This window comes from Lupinus angustifolius, chromosome LG04, assembly GCF_001865875.1.
Source record: "Lupinus angustifolius cultivar Tanjil chromosome LG04, LupAngTanjil_v1.0, whole genome shotgun sequence".
Lineage (NCBI taxonomy): Eukaryota > Viridiplantae > Streptophyta > Magnoliopsida > Fabales > Fabaceae > Lupinus > Lupinus angustifolius.
Genome location: NC_032012.1, coordinates 23114324 through 23129433, shown reverse-complemented (window position 1 = coordinate 23129433; position 15110 = coordinate 23114324). Strand labels below are relative to the sequence as shown.

Here is a 15110-nt window from a genome sequence, read left to right as displayed (position 1 = left end):
ACATCACTAAATTAATCAAATATAAAATTATTAATTGCAAAAAAAGGTGTATCCAATGATACCATAACAATTTATTATATTGATATTGCATCAATCAATATTCATTTTAATTAGGATTGAAAATAACATGTAATGTGTATAAATTCTTCCGTAGGTACACTTTATTAGTAATTATTTTCGGAAAGAGTACATTTTTACTTTTGCATTATACAGCTTCACGTAGAAAAAAGAGAGGTAAAGGAAAAAACAATATAATATAAAGAAAAAACGTGTTACAATTGAACTCTTGATGAGCTGGTCCCACCACAGCGGACTATCCCAAACCCCACCGGTAAAATAAAATAGCTTATTTTTCTCGTAATTTTCCTCTTCTTATATATAAAACTTAAAACTTAAAACTTAAAACTTAAAAGAAAGAAGCGAAATCCCATAGAAAGTGATTTTCTCTTTATCTTCTCTCATACCGTCAGCAAAAACTAAAACATACAATCTGTTGGAACACGAAACTCGAAATACTTTGCTTTCAATTTCAACTAACACAGCGACAATGTTTCACGATTCCACCACCATGCCAACGCGGTGGCCAACTCACCCGAGTCGGTGGACTCACCATCAGGACAAGCTATTCGAGCGAGCTCTGGTGGTGGTGCCGGAGAACACGCCGGACCGATGGGAGAAAATTGCCGAGAAGGTTCAAGGTAAGTCGGCGGCGGAAGTTAAGGAGCACTATGATGATTTGGTTCACGATGTGTTTGAGATTGATTCTGGTCGGGTCGCGGTGCCGGAGTACACGGATGAATCATCGTCGGCGTGGAACTCTTCCAATCAGATATCGTTTATGTCAAAACGTAAATATGGTGACAGCGAGAGGAAGAAAGGAACGCCATGGACAGAAGAGGAACACAGGTATGTCAATTTGTTTTTTATTTCTTTATTTTTATTCCTTTTTAGGTTTTTTAGTACAACCAAAGTTGGTAAAGAAACAATGCATTTGGTGTGTTACCGCTCTCCCAATGACTCTCAGAGGAACCCAATAGGACATTATATCTAATCAGACCTTGTATCTAGTCAGACTTTTAGAGTTGCTCGCGTTATTCAAGTGTGAAGTTTCACGTTGGATACGAGTGAAGAGTAAAAAAGTTTACAAGTAGAAAAGTATTATGGAACTAATCCCTTGAAGATTTTAGTTCAAGACGTAATGTCTCATGGCTCTCCACTCTTTCCATATCCTAATAACAATGGAAGTTCGAGCTGATTGGAGACTCCATGGTCGCAGTATGGTCAAACGAGACCATCGCTATTCTTCTTTGTGTTTTGGTTTAGGGGTTTTGATTTAATTTGAAGATTGAAAAAAGTTGAAAGCAATTTTGGGCCTCTGTTTAGCTGTGAGCCTTGACACATACGTAATATATTGCTCATTGAACATTTTTTTTTTTAATTTTGGTTTATGTTTTATGCTGTTTTTTTTAAATTTTATTTATTTATTGTAGAGTTTAGCTCCTTGATGATAATTCTTTTAAGCAGATGATAAAATTGTTAGGGTATTTTTGTTTCTGGGAATCTTCTTTATCTGACAATTTGAATTAGCTGGTGCTCATATATGGAAAAAGGAATTTGGAATTCAACAACTTTTTTGGACTTGGAATTTCATTTATCTTTCATTCAATATTTTTCTCTCATTTAATTTTCGTCTCACATAGGGCGAGGCCTCTGTTTGTTGTAAAACTGTTTAAATTATTAGAAACCTTTCATATCTATAATCCATCATAATGCATTTTAATTGCTTGTTAGCCAGTGAAGGAGTTCAAATTTGGTTACTAAGAAACTCGACTGTAAAAAACTAAAAAGCCTAAAACTTTGGTTTGGAGATTCCTTATCAAATATCTGCAGCATGTCATGTATTTTGAAATGGACTTTAGTCACTTGACCTTCAATCATGCGGTTTCTCAGTAAATTTAGTTAAATATAAGAGAAAAATATGTATGCACTGATATTGTATAAATTTTTGCACTGACAATACATATATTACACTCTAAAAAACAAAATCTGCATATTTATCTCCTTGCAGTTAATTTTTCTTCATGGATATGATGACACATTTATAAATGGCCCATGTAGTCTAAAATATGGCATTCTGATTGTATGGCACATTTCTAATGTATTTCCGTTAGGGGCAACCAATCAAGTAAATTTTTAATTTGAAATACGAAATAACCTATAAATAACATAACCCTTTAAAGTTATATTGACACTATGATATCTTATGCCTAATACACTTTTTAGTCTATCATTCCTGGTTGCCAAAATGCTAATTTCATGTTCATGTTGACCTTATATGTTTTTTTGTGGCAGGTTATTTCTTGATGGGCTAAGCAAATTTGGCAAGGGAGACTGGAGAAGCATTTCAAGAAATGTTGTCGTGACAAGAACTCCCACTCAAGTTGCTAGTCATGCCCAGAAATACTTCCTCCGTCAAAAATCAATAAAGAAGGAGAGAAAAAGATCAAGTATCCATGACATAACCACAGTGGATAGTAACTCTGTGTCTGTGCCGATGGATCAGAATAGGGTTCCTCCTCCGGGTCGTCCAATGCAGCATTCACAAGAAATGCAGTTTAACCCAATAAACAATTTGCATGATCAAATGGGTGGGTTTGGGTATTCCAACTATGACTTTTGAGATGTGAAAAAAGGTTAGGAGATGCATGCCATGATGTATATAATGCAGTAAGTTTCATTCATTTGTTCCTAATTGTGAAGATTATGGGTTTTGCTGGCTGACTGTGAGATTAGGAGTATTGCTGATTGAACTTGTCAGTGTAGAATTGGTTTGAATTACTTTGTAAATCACAAATATGATATGAGTAGGGGAGGATAGTGAAAACAGCAAACAGGGTGGTACTAAGAAGGAATACTCGATAGCAATAGAAATTGTTTGTTCATTTATGGCCAATTTGGTTACTGTTTTGTAATTTGAGTTGATGGAAAATAACAGGGTAGTTGTTCAACTGCAATATAATGGAATGGAACTACATTTTGTTTTTACATTATTTTTAAGTATGAAAATATAATGTCAATGTAAATTAAAAGACATAAATATCATTATCTTTTAGTTGTTTTATACTTTTCTGCATAAATAATATTAAATATATTATCTATTATTGATTTGTATTTTTTTTAAAGAGTTAATAATAATTAAATATTAATAATAATCATATAAAACTCATATATTATTACGAGTATATCTCCCTAAAATGTAACATAGTAAAGACCAGTTTCATCACAAAAAAATAATAATAGAGATATTAAATTTATGCACTTACAGTGTAAAAATATATATATAGTTAGTATATCATTCACCGTTCATTTGGATAACTTTTCTTAAAGAGCGAATGATGATAAAAATTAAGGGTAAATGATATAGTATAAAAAACTTTTACATGTCATAGTGTACATCTTTTTCATAGAATAAAACAATGAATCCTAATAAGGTTGTGGCGTTGTTACAATAATACAGAACTCCATTAAATCCAAAATGATCAAAATGTTAATAGTTTTATTCCTAAAAATAACATTGGCGGAAATGAAAAATATTTTAAAATTAATTAGTTGTAGCCATAAGCTAAAGAATATAAAAAATACTAACTCATCCGCTCATGGCTGTGTTTTTTATTTGTTCCATTCAATGTTTTGACTTTTGAACAGGTTCATCCGGTTAGACCGGGTCCAGTCTCATATTCTCGGTCCAATGTTACTGTTAATTTGTTAAATAAAAGGCGAAACTTCTAGATCAGGGCATTTGAGTTTCCCTAATCAACAAATCAATCACTAACGCTAATGGCAATGCGATCGGTGCTTCTTCTGAGCCGTGGATTTCGTGTTTCGATGGATTCAACAAGCCGTGGAGCTATGTCTCGATTCTACAGTAGCGACAAAGGTAGGGTTCTCAGCGAAGAGGAACAAGCCAAAGAAAACGTCTACATCCAGGTATATAATACTTGTTCTATTTCAAATCAGATTCGTTGATGCTTCAATTTTTTTGTTAGGGTTCATGATCCCTTTGTTGTTGTTGTTGTTTTTTGTGTGTAGAAATGGGAGAGGGAAAGGTTGGAGAAACAGAAGCAACAAGCTGATAAGGTCAAATCTGATAAGGACAAAGACACTGCCGATAAGGTATATATATGTATAATATGTTTATGATTCCTTTTCTTGTTTGGTTTCGTGCTATGATCTGGTTTGTAGTGATAGAAATATTTCAAGCTATTGCTATTTTTATCTGCTAAAACTATTACTATGTTAATTTTTGTATAACACACGTTCCACATACTATAGCTCGCGATTAAATTGTATTAGGGAGGTGTTTGGAAGAAATTATAGAAAGGTTATTTGGGATTGTTTTATCACACTGAAGCAAGTGTTTGGAAGAGTTAATGAAAATGGCGTATTATTTTCCTAGAAGTTTTTTTTTATTATTTCAATAAGTTTATCTGAGAGGCTTATGGAATAAGCTAAAAAGCTTATATGAATCACAGTCGGCATTTGAAAGGTCTTAGAGAGACCTTAATTGTAGTTTATGAGAATAACTTTTGATAATAATCTTGTAAAAATAGCTTATGATCTTATAAGCTTTTTTAGTTTATTTCAGTAAGAATGTTAGAGAAACTTATGAAAATGAGATATTTTCAGCTTATTTCCTAAGAGCTTGGAAGGTCAAGCTCTCACCCAAGTTTGCCCTAAATCACATTGTTTTTAGGTCCTTAACTTTTATAACTTTCATATGATGGATATTATTAACTTTGTTCAATCTCGACCAGCCTGTAATTTTTTTACTTCCGCAAAACATTCAACTTAGCCTGATGTGTCATACACTCAATTAGGCATATCATTATAAGGAATAGGTTCAACCTTGCCATTTATCTCTCTTTGATTTTGCTATCAACTCAATACTGTTATTAAGTAAGAAGGTTTTCATTGAAGTTATTTACTTCAAAAAAATAGTTCTGATACTGATCTGTACTTGTTCAGTCCGTATCTTTTTTGCACATTTTTTTGGTTATTGAATGTCAAGTGGGCATTTATGAATGGACAAAGAAATGTGCTACACACATGTGCATGAAGTATGGCGCTGAGGCTCGGGGTGGTGTGGTTTACCATAATTGCACTTAGATAGCAAATAGCATTGAGTAATTAGAAATTAGAATCTCCCATGGAGTTGATGCCTTGTTTCTAGTTTATATGTTACATGAATCTCTATAATATCACTGTGAATCGGAAGACCTCGAGTTTCCTTCTGCTTGTTTTTGCACCAGTTAAGCGATACTGAAAATTTTAGAGCTGATCCTATGTTATTTGCCTTTTACTTCAACTGCCATTTAACGTTTTCTTATTTATTTTTTTGTAGAAACCTGAAGCGGCTAATAAGAACTGAGTTTGTCCTTCACTCTTGCTGTCAAAGTCACTTGTTGGAATATGGAATAAAACACATTGACTCTGAGTACACTTTGGTCTTTGTATAGACTGTGTTCCTTGTTTGTTTGTAGTTTCTTTAATGATGATAGATATTAACTGTGTTGCATGAATCAAGTTTGCTAAATTTGTCATGAAATGATACTTCTGAATTCCACGTTTTGGGGTTTATCAATGGGGTTTCAAACCAGAAGTATGCTTTGAGAAAGTAGAAAACAAATTGGCAAAATGAGTGTCACGCTGGATGGTGGAATTCAATTTATGAGTAAGGTTAACTGAATAGATCAAAGCTCTGCTCAGTTTATCATTTTTGATATGATATAATGAACAAGTAGTAAAATATTTAGGAGTTCCAACTCTGTTGGAGACCCACCCCCAACACTTATTATAAGGCATAATTTTCTTTTCCTTTTCCAACTTATGTGATCTATGTACTATAAGACATGACGATTGCCTTGCTGGTTTATCTTGCAATTTAAATCTTTTCTCATTTTAATATGGTTTTAATGTTACGCTTATATATTGGTAATGATTATCAGTGTACGAACTACAAAACACTTAGTATTAAATCCATTTATACATAGTGTGGCGTTCACACAGTGTGGCATTCATCAGTCTTGTGTATTTTACATTTTTCATGTAGAAGTGGTGCTTCGAACTCTTAAATAAGTCCAAGTTCTAGTAGATTTTTTTAAGACCGATTTTGTCTGATTACATATTAAGATAAAAATATTTATTACTAATTCATTCCCAATAACGAGGGACCGACTTTAAACTTTTGAAAGGAGATTGGGAAAATGATAAACCCGGTCGAATTTTTAATTTGGGGGAAGTGCACACGTTGCTTGCAAGAACGCCAACTAATGATGGAGGAGTTTTCATTATTTTTCTGCATGCCTTGCTTAAGCAGCACAAATTTATAAAGATAGGAATCACATTTCCTAGAATATCATTATTCGCAAGACCTTGAAAATTTTGTTTATTTATTTATCAATATATGGTATTTATACTACTTAATAAAGGAAAAATACAAAATAACCACCATCATGATATAATTTGTATTTCCTAATTTTGCACTTCATATATTTTTATTTTCACAACAAAAACCATATAATCATGTTTTAGTTTTTTTATATTCTTCTACAACATGTACCAAAAAAATATTGTTCTACAATAACTATCACTTTGGTATAATTTTGTCTTTCCTATTTTACACTGAACCCTTTTTAATTTCTATAAAAAGTATATTATCATATGTAATCACCAACATTACTTTGACAATTAAAATAAAGATAAAGAAATATAATATAAAGTCTACCAAATAAAAATAACAATATAAATTACGTTTAATAAAAAATATATTATGATTTATCAAAATAAAATATATAAAATATAAATATTTGATATCAGAAATTAAAATTGTGGGTAGGTAGGCACGATGTACCGTACCTGTCGCAATACTAGTAATTATAAATAAAACTCCTATTTTTGTATAAAATATATTATTCTTTTTGTGATTTGACTATTATATAATCTATCACCATTTCTGGACATTTTAAAAAAAATAAGATTGATAATTTGTAATGTGATATAAGTATAACTAAGACCAAATAATTGTCATTTTTTTTGTTATTAATAATTGTCATTTAATTACTTATCTATTAGTATTTGTATATAATTTACCTCAAGTGGGTTTTTTTGTTATTAACACTAGCGTGTTGACATGTACTGTTGTGCTAAATTCAAATATAATTTTTTAAATTCAACCCGCTTTCCTATAGTTTGTATTTTATAAATTCAAATATAATTTTTTGCGCTAAATTTACAGTTGAATTTATTCAATTGGTCTAATATTCAATTTTTTAAATACACTTTTAAAATAAGAAAATAATAATGATAAAATAAGAAAATAATATTATATGGTTTTTTGGTAGAAATAAAAAGATATTGAGGGCAAAATAGGAAAACACAAATTACATCATTATGGGTAGTTATTTTGTGTTTTTATTAATAGTATAGATTAAGGGTAAGAATCAAAAGATATATCACTATCTAATATGACCTTACAATTATCATAATTGCGACCATTTGCAAAATAGTAGAAAATTAGCGAAAAACAATTTTCCGGAAAAGTTTTAGACACGAGAATGAATATTTATCGGGAATGTTTTACTCCAGTGATTTCTTTTACAAATTAAAACAACCATCATTTCTAACTTTTATAACCTTAAACAAACACCCCTCGCACAGTGTCAATTTTTTCAACACTAAGCCTTCATTTGGAAGGGTAGAAATAGAAGAGAAAGAAAATGTGAGGAGAGAAGTTGAGGAGAAATATATTATTTCTCTCATTTGGTTTAGGAGAGAGTTTGAGGGAGGAGAGAAAAAAAGAAGAGGGTTCCACAAAATCTTTTTCTTCTCCCAAGTGAAGAGAAAATGAGTGAAGAAGAGAAACTCCGATCTATTGTCCCAAATTATGTCTCAAACCATATCATGCACCAATAATATTGAAACAAAAAATAAAAATTATTTTTTTAATTGACATGAAATATTTGATGTTTGACATGATTTGAAACATAATTCGGGAAAACAAATCTTTATCCAGTGAAGAGTGGGGGAGAAAAATCAATTCTTTCTCTTTTTTTTTTATACAACCAAACAACACTAAAATCCATTCTATTTATCTTTCTCATCTATTTCTCTCTTTTCACTCTCTTTCTCACATATTTCTTTCTTCTCCCAACCAAACGAAGCATAAAGTCTCTGATGTCTTATTGTTTGTAAAGAAGAACCCTAAAAGCAGCGATTCAGAATCTCGATTACTCTCGGCTCTAAAAAGCTGTTTATAACAACAATCAACGGCTTAACAATCAAATCACTTTTAAGCGATTAATTAAGAAAAAAAGCGGTGAAAAATGGTGACGGCGAAGAAGGAGATGGTGGTGTACTGCTTCGACACTCTCATCGCTCATTACAACGGTGAACAAGTTCCTCATCCTGCATTCGATGACGGTCATCAGTAATATTCTCTTTCTCCCTTATTATGTTATCACTATCAATTTTTATATCTCTGTTATTTAATGTTCTACTAAATAAGAAGAATTTAATGTTTGACACGTTAATTTATTTATTTTGTGATGTTGCTGAAAGCCCTTTAATCTTACTTTTCCCCAATGGTTCAGTACACACATGTTACTATTTATTTTTAATAAACTCATATTTTTAGCTTATTAACCCTTACTCAGTGACATAGAATATTGGTCCCAACTATCCAATAATTTATCATAAATTTGACCATGTTCTGTTCATTTAGTGACCCTGTTATGCTCAATTGCTCATCATGGTTGAACCATCAAATGCCAACAGTGAAAATGTGGAGAAAAATAAAGTTTTGGTTCAAACATTGGGCAAAATGAAGGATTTATTTTAGTTAGTTTTGGCTTTTAGGCATGAACTGGCCTCTAAAAATTTGAATGGTTACTTATGGTACTGCACTGTATTTATGGTTTTGGAGCTTGACAAACACCTGCTTTGGCATAAGTTTTCTGCGGCCACGGACCAGAAGATTTGGTCATTTGGGTGTCACATTTGGATGGCAAGGATATGCTATTTTAGTGACATACCAGTCTTGCTTGTCGATGGCTTGTCCCGTTCGTGCATTACCTATGAATTATGCACATTAAAAAGCAAAAAGAAAATGAATGCAATTCAGTTTTTCAACAACTAACTTGTAATTCAAAAAAATACAATACGATGTTTTTCTTTTAGCTTTTGGTTTTTCTATTTTGATCTTCAACATGATAAATATATGACACATGTTTTGTTGTCAATATGGCATTCTGTTCTCTGAATGAGCATCTATAGTATTTATTTTATGCTTTGGTCATTATAAAAGGTTTTGAGATGTTAGTTTTAAGAACAAAAGCATTTGTCCCTCTTATGAAGCCATGATTTATCTTTTTGCACTATGCTATGATACCCCTGCTTGAAGCAATTGTGCTTTGATTCAGCCCATTGTTTGTTACATGGAAGAAAGTAGTAAATGGTGGAGAGCCTCGTCTTCGTGGATGTATCGGTTCTCTAGCAGCTCAAGACTTGATCAATGGCTTCAGAGATTATGCGCTGACCAGGTTTGTTGATGTGTTAGTAATTGAAAGAAGATTCACCAGAAAGTACCATTTTGCAGTGAACTAATTTTTTACATGTTTCTAAATGTGAATCCACATATAGTGGACTATGAGTTGAAGAGTGTATCTATCCAAGATAATAGTATAATACACACACAAACCTTTTTTAGCTGAAGTCTGATGGAAATTTGAGCATAAAAAACTCATGGTATAATGTGATATCATGTTCCATAGTTTTCCCTTCTCTGTTTTTATTCACTTCTCTTGGAAATATTTTGAGGGAAGTATCATTTCGCTGTTAGCTTTTTGTACTATACATTCCACTGGCTTCATATCCGTATATTTCTAACTTGTTCATGTTTTCCCTCGGAAATATCTTATAGCGCTCTTAGGGACCGCCGATTTTCACCCATACAGGCTAAAGAGCTTCCTTCTTTGGAGTGTACAGTGTCTATTCTTACTGATTATGAAACTGCTAATGATTACCTTGATTGGGAGGTATGTGCTGATTTACTTGTTTTGGTTTCTGGTATGCATCTGTTAGAAAACGACCGTCAAAATATTATTTGACCTGTGTAGTGGTTTGCTCCATTCTCGTCCAATTTAGGTATATAGTTAACTACTTAGTTTCACTGTTTTAGATGGTGGGTAGAAGGGCTGCAGTGGTGGCTGAGCCTTTAAAACGGTAGCAAACATAAAAGTAATCTAATCTGCTTTAAGTTCTAAGCAGTCCCCTCTCCCAATTATTCTTTCTTAACACCTAGTCATCATGTAGCTTGCTATACTCTATTTATCCTTTTCTGCAATAATTTTTAAATAAACATCTTATATTTAACTACTATTTTCATACTGTGTGCAAAAATTCTAAAGCTAGCAGTTAAATAACAAATTAATTTGGAGATGTAGTTTCATTCGAAATGCATTTGTAGAGAAGAAATTGTCTGTTACATTTTATCAATTGTTTTCATTATTCTTTTCTCTTTAGTTTAAGTGACGTGTCAGAAGTAAAATCACTAGAATCTAAGTATCATGCCATTCACTCATATTAATGTTTATAATTTAAGCATACAGTTTATACTAGGTCTTAGCATGACTGAGATATTGTTTAAGTTCAGTCCATATGAATGCTGCCTAGTAGTAAGAAACAAGCTTACAAACCCGCCCTTCCAAACATTAATCAATAATTTTAAGTGAAGGATTTGGATTCATATCATGCTTTTGAGAAGAATGCTACGGACACATTTGCCTGCGGTGGTGAGTTCAGTAAAATCAGAAAGTAGATAAGGAGAAGCCTCTTGATTTTGTTTTTGTTTTGGATCATTTGCAAATGCAGATTGTGCTTGTTTCTTTCTTTCAGGTAGGAACCCACGGTATAATTATTGAATTTTCTGATCCTGACTATAATACAAGGCGAAATGCCACATACCTGCCTGAAGTGGCTGCCGATGAAGGTAACTTCCTTTCACCATTGAGTCTTGTTTCAGATTTGTGAAGTTAGTCACCAGATTGCAATGCCACTAATAAAAACTTGCAGTAAGTATTCTGCTTTCAATAGTAAAAGATATTTCACTAGAGAAAAGGAGAGAAAATACATCTATGAGGAGGATATGTGAATAGGGTAATTTCTCCTTCAAAACTGAAAGGAAAATGCATCAAAGAACTACAAATATCATAGGTTCAGAACAGCCACCCAATATCATAGGTTCAAATGCTGTAGATATATCCTATTTTTTAGCAAGTTGAGGTGCTTACTCACTCTGATTTAAAGTTACACTACACCTAACCATTCAGATTACTTCTTAAAATCAATCTTCCAATTCAAATTGATCTACATTGCCTGAATTGTCATTATGGACTAAATTGCCTAAATTTAGTCCACAATGACATTGTTTACTCTACAAAATAACCACTTTGACTAGGTGTAACTTTCTTATTTTTCATTAGTAGGGGTTCAATAGTTGCTTGGGTTATTATATAACTCGACCTAACTTGTGTATTCATTGCTATATTGTTGCTTGGTTTGCAGGTTGGACTAAAATAGAGGCCATCGACTCTTTGATACGTAAAGCAGGCTACAATGGTCCAATCACCGAGTCGCTCAGGAAGAGCATCAAGCTGACCAAATACCAAAGTACCTTATATACTATGAAGTTTAGTGAATATGTTTCCTATGTGAAGGAGACAAGAGGTGAAGCTCCGTCTATTCTTGGAGCTAAGTTGCGCAAGTAGTGATATTTCAAAATTTGCATATTTTCAGAAGAAAAAAACAAACTTGGTGCAATTGTCTTATGTTAACCAATCACTTCTGTGGTTGCTGCAACTCTTCACATTCTTCAGATTCATTTGATTTTGAAGAAACTAAATACGCTATAGGTTTTTCTATCCCTCAATTCAGCAGCAAATGCTGAAGCTCTATTGAACTGTTTTATGCCAGTCTTGTTGATAATTAGAATTTCAGTCTCTCTTTCCGTTTCACTGTTTTATGTTTGTCTTGTTGATATCTGGAGTGAGCGAGTGAGTTATGAATCCATGTTTATTAGATCTTTAAGTAATGTTTGGTACATGACATCTTGTTACATTTATAGGCATTTCACTTGAAATGTGTCTTGCCAATGTTTGGTAGAAAATTAAGGGGAAAAGATGTCAAGGCAATTCATCAAATGGAATGTATAAGCATTCCTCTTATCTCACGTGGGAAGTATAAAATTATATTTTAACCTTTTTAGGTGGGAATGATTTTACATATTCTCATATCTCCAAACTTATGTTGGTTGCCAAACTTACTTAAAAAGGTCATCAGAGTTCCCAATTACTTAAGAATATAATATTCATGCATTGTAAGTCGCTTATTGTAAATATTTATACACAATGATTAAATATGAATAGTGAATGATATAGTAATAGTATATAAAATTCATATAATGTCAGTGTATATATTTTTTTTTCATTACTTAAATGGAAAATAGTTTATGTACTGACCGACTGGCTAAGAGTTTTTTTTTACTGTTAGTTCATACCCATCATTTCTTGTGTTAATCATTATTAACATCTTAGTAAAAGTAGTATATATATAAACATTGGATGATGTGATAATGTGAAAAATGTTGCATATATGATACATAGATATTAACCTCTTAAAATTGCATGGATGGTTAGTACTATATATGATTAATATTAGACTACATCTGTCATTTAATGTGAAGTTTTCATCCTCAATGCAAATTAAATTTTTCTACTAACAAGTCTTCCACATTGCAAATTAAATTTTTCAACTAACAAGTCTTCCAAATGTGGGATACCTTGGAACAATTAAATATAAAAATATATTTAGAAATACTATGTGATGGTAGGAAAGTATGTTGAATCAAAATTTCAAAATACAGAGCTGTCTTAGTTAGCTTCTGTCATGGTAGGTAGTATCTTCATTATGACACATTGCAGTTGTGTTAGGAACCCTTTTCTCCAGGATCAATGGTTAGAGCAAATCTTCTATCCCGAGATATGTACTACTTCATTTACCTTTCATTCTCATCGATCAGAAAATATAAAATTAATATATATTAATTCTTGTTTTATTTTTCCGACCAATGAGAAACAAGAGGTACATAGAGTGGTGCATATCTTGGGATAGAAGATGTGGCTCCCAATGCATTTGCGTGACTCTGCTATTTTCTTTCTGAAGTCTGAAGCATGGGATGAATGATTGTTGTTTTCTTACATTGTCGTAGACCATTTCATGTTATTTGTATTGGGTTTCAGATACTTTAAGAAAAAAGTAACAGCACCAGGTTTCATTTCATAATGTTTCTTTAAATTTTCGATACTTATACCTCCCAATTATGGGATTAGTTTCGGGGCTATCTTTAACAATCCCATTGATAAAATGCACATTTTTCTTTTATGTTGTGTTTGATTATTCACATAATATTGTGGGACAAGGCATCCATTACTAATTATATACTTGAACTTCAGCAGATTTATCTTTGACTATACTGTTTCGTTATAATACCAATTTGGTTCATTGCCGTCCATTTTTGTATTCCCCCCTTCATTCTACCATCCTCGGGAATCTCTGAAGATTCCTCTCTCTCAGTGTCCCTTTCTTGGGAACAACGTTTTTATGTTATTTATGCTTGTAATGTTTCATATTAGAGTAGGAATATCTTTGTACTAAAATAGAAGAGCAGAAATATCTCTTAAACCATATAGATTATTCGGTTGGAAAATATCTTCCCCCACCCCATTTTTTAATCATATATTTAAGCAATAGTTTCAGGAGAAAAATGCCAAACACTTGCTCACCTTACAAGTTTAGTTGCATACTTGCATGTTATATGGCAGTATTGGCTTCCCACCGAAAAAAGCTGGTATACTAGAAGTGTATTATTTTTTATCATTTCTCTCTTTACTTAATCTTCTTTACTTTGCTTTGGAACTAGTATATAGTAGAAGGGATTAAAGTTTTGTTTACTTCTTTTTAAGGTAATACCTTACTAGAAATAATTGCCATTTCATTTAACTTATTCAATCCCTTGTATAGTTTGTGTTAGAATTCATTTTGATTGAAGGAAACAAAACATTAGAAGTATTTCCATGTGATTGATGACCCCTGAATCATAATGAATACAACAGAACACATTGATTTTAATGGCTGCAAATTGATCTGTCACAATTGTGCCTGACCCTCATTGCTGTATGATTTTTGTCTGTGTTTGGAATCCTCATACATTTGTTGTTATTCATGTATGTTAACACGTATACTTAAGCAACAGGCGTCAAAGTCATTCCCTAATATCAATGGAGCCATATTAAATGTTATGTGCATGTGACACATGAACACTCTTCAAAGTTGTATTGTTGTGGTTAACCTTTATGCACTGTCATCCCTTGTTTGTTTCCCTATTGCTATTGTTATTAGTATCTTGTCAAGTGAAGGGAGTGCATGATATTTGAACTATTCATGCTTGGAAACTAGTATATTAAGCCTTTGGAAGAGTGGAGTTAGAGAAGAGAGGGAAGTTGAAGAGAAATGGGAAATTTGTCCTTTTTGGTTGAGAGGGGAGCAAGAAGAGAGAGGGGGAAAAAATGGGTGGACCCTCAAAAAAAATTTCCTTCCACCTATGGAGAGAAAGTAATGAGAGAAAGAGAAACTTTACTCCTACAAAAATTCGTTGTCTCAAACCATATCAATTGAAAATGTTAATTAAAATTATAATAAAATTTATAATTTAAAATTATAACATTTATTTTTAATTAATGATAAAATAACATTTTTATGTTTTTTCTTTATTTTAGAGACATTTTTGTAATTTGAACCATAAAATTATCATTTTCTTTTCATTTTCTATCCAAATAAAAGAGAAAGAGAGAAAAATATTTATTTCTATTCATTTTCTCTCAATCTTTTCTGATACCAAATATCACAAAAGTCTGCCTTATTTCTTCTCTTTCTCACCTCTTGCTCTCTTCTTATTTTCTCTTTTCAACCAAACAAGACTTCATCACTTTGTAAAAAAA

General features: G+C 32.1%; 3 protein-coding genes and 1 long non-coding RNA gene across 6 annotated transcripts; all 4 read left to right on the top strand.

The window, feature by feature from the left end:
• Positions 399–2984, top strand: LOC109346318 (transcription factor DIVARICATA-like). Its single transcript, XM_019585813.1, has 2 exons — positions 399–906; positions 2353–2984. Exons 1-2 carry the CDS (start codon positions 548–550, stop codon positions 2678–2680), a joined length of 687 nt encoding a protein of 228 aa, XP_019441358.1. The 5' UTR covers positions 399–547; the 3' UTR covers positions 2681–2984.
• On the top strand, positions 3775–5635 carry LOC109346316. Of its 2 annotated transcripts, none has more exons than XM_019585811.1 (3): positions 3775–3987; positions 4090–4173; positions 5402–5635. In XM_019585811.1, exons 1-3 carry the CDS (start codon positions 3838–3840, stop codon positions 5426–5428), a joined length of 261 nt encoding a protein of 86 aa, XP_019441356.1. In that variant the 5' UTR covers positions 3775–3837; the 3' UTR covers positions 5429–5635. The 2 variants fall into 2 exon arrangements, with proteins under 2 accessions (XP_019441356.1, XP_019441357.1); XM_019585812.1 differs by lacking the exon at positions 5402–5635 and adding an exon at positions 4878–4913.
• On the top strand, positions 8218–12141 carry LOC109346315 (uncharacterized protein At2g38710-like). 2 transcript variants are annotated; one of them, XM_019585810.1, is made up of 6 exons: positions 8218–8485; positions 9477–9596; positions 9977–10091; positions 10951–11044; positions 11620–11826; positions 11880–12141. In XM_019585810.1, the coding sequence occupies exons 1-5, from the start codon at positions 8382–8384 to the stop codon at positions 11820–11822; spliced, it is 636 nt and encodes a 211-aa protein (XP_019441355.1). In that variant the 5' UTR covers positions 8218–8381; the 3' UTR covers positions 11823–11826; positions 11880–12141. The 2 variants fall into 2 exon arrangements, with proteins under 2 accessions (XP_019441355.1, XP_019441354.1); XM_019585809.1 differs by having other exon boundaries at positions 8219–8485; positions 11620–12074.
• Positions 10098–10734, top strand: LOC109346317. The gene is made up of 2 exons (XR_002107505.1): positions 10098–10241; positions 10283–10734. It is a non-coding gene; the product is annotated as an uncharacterized LOC109346317 (long non-coding RNA).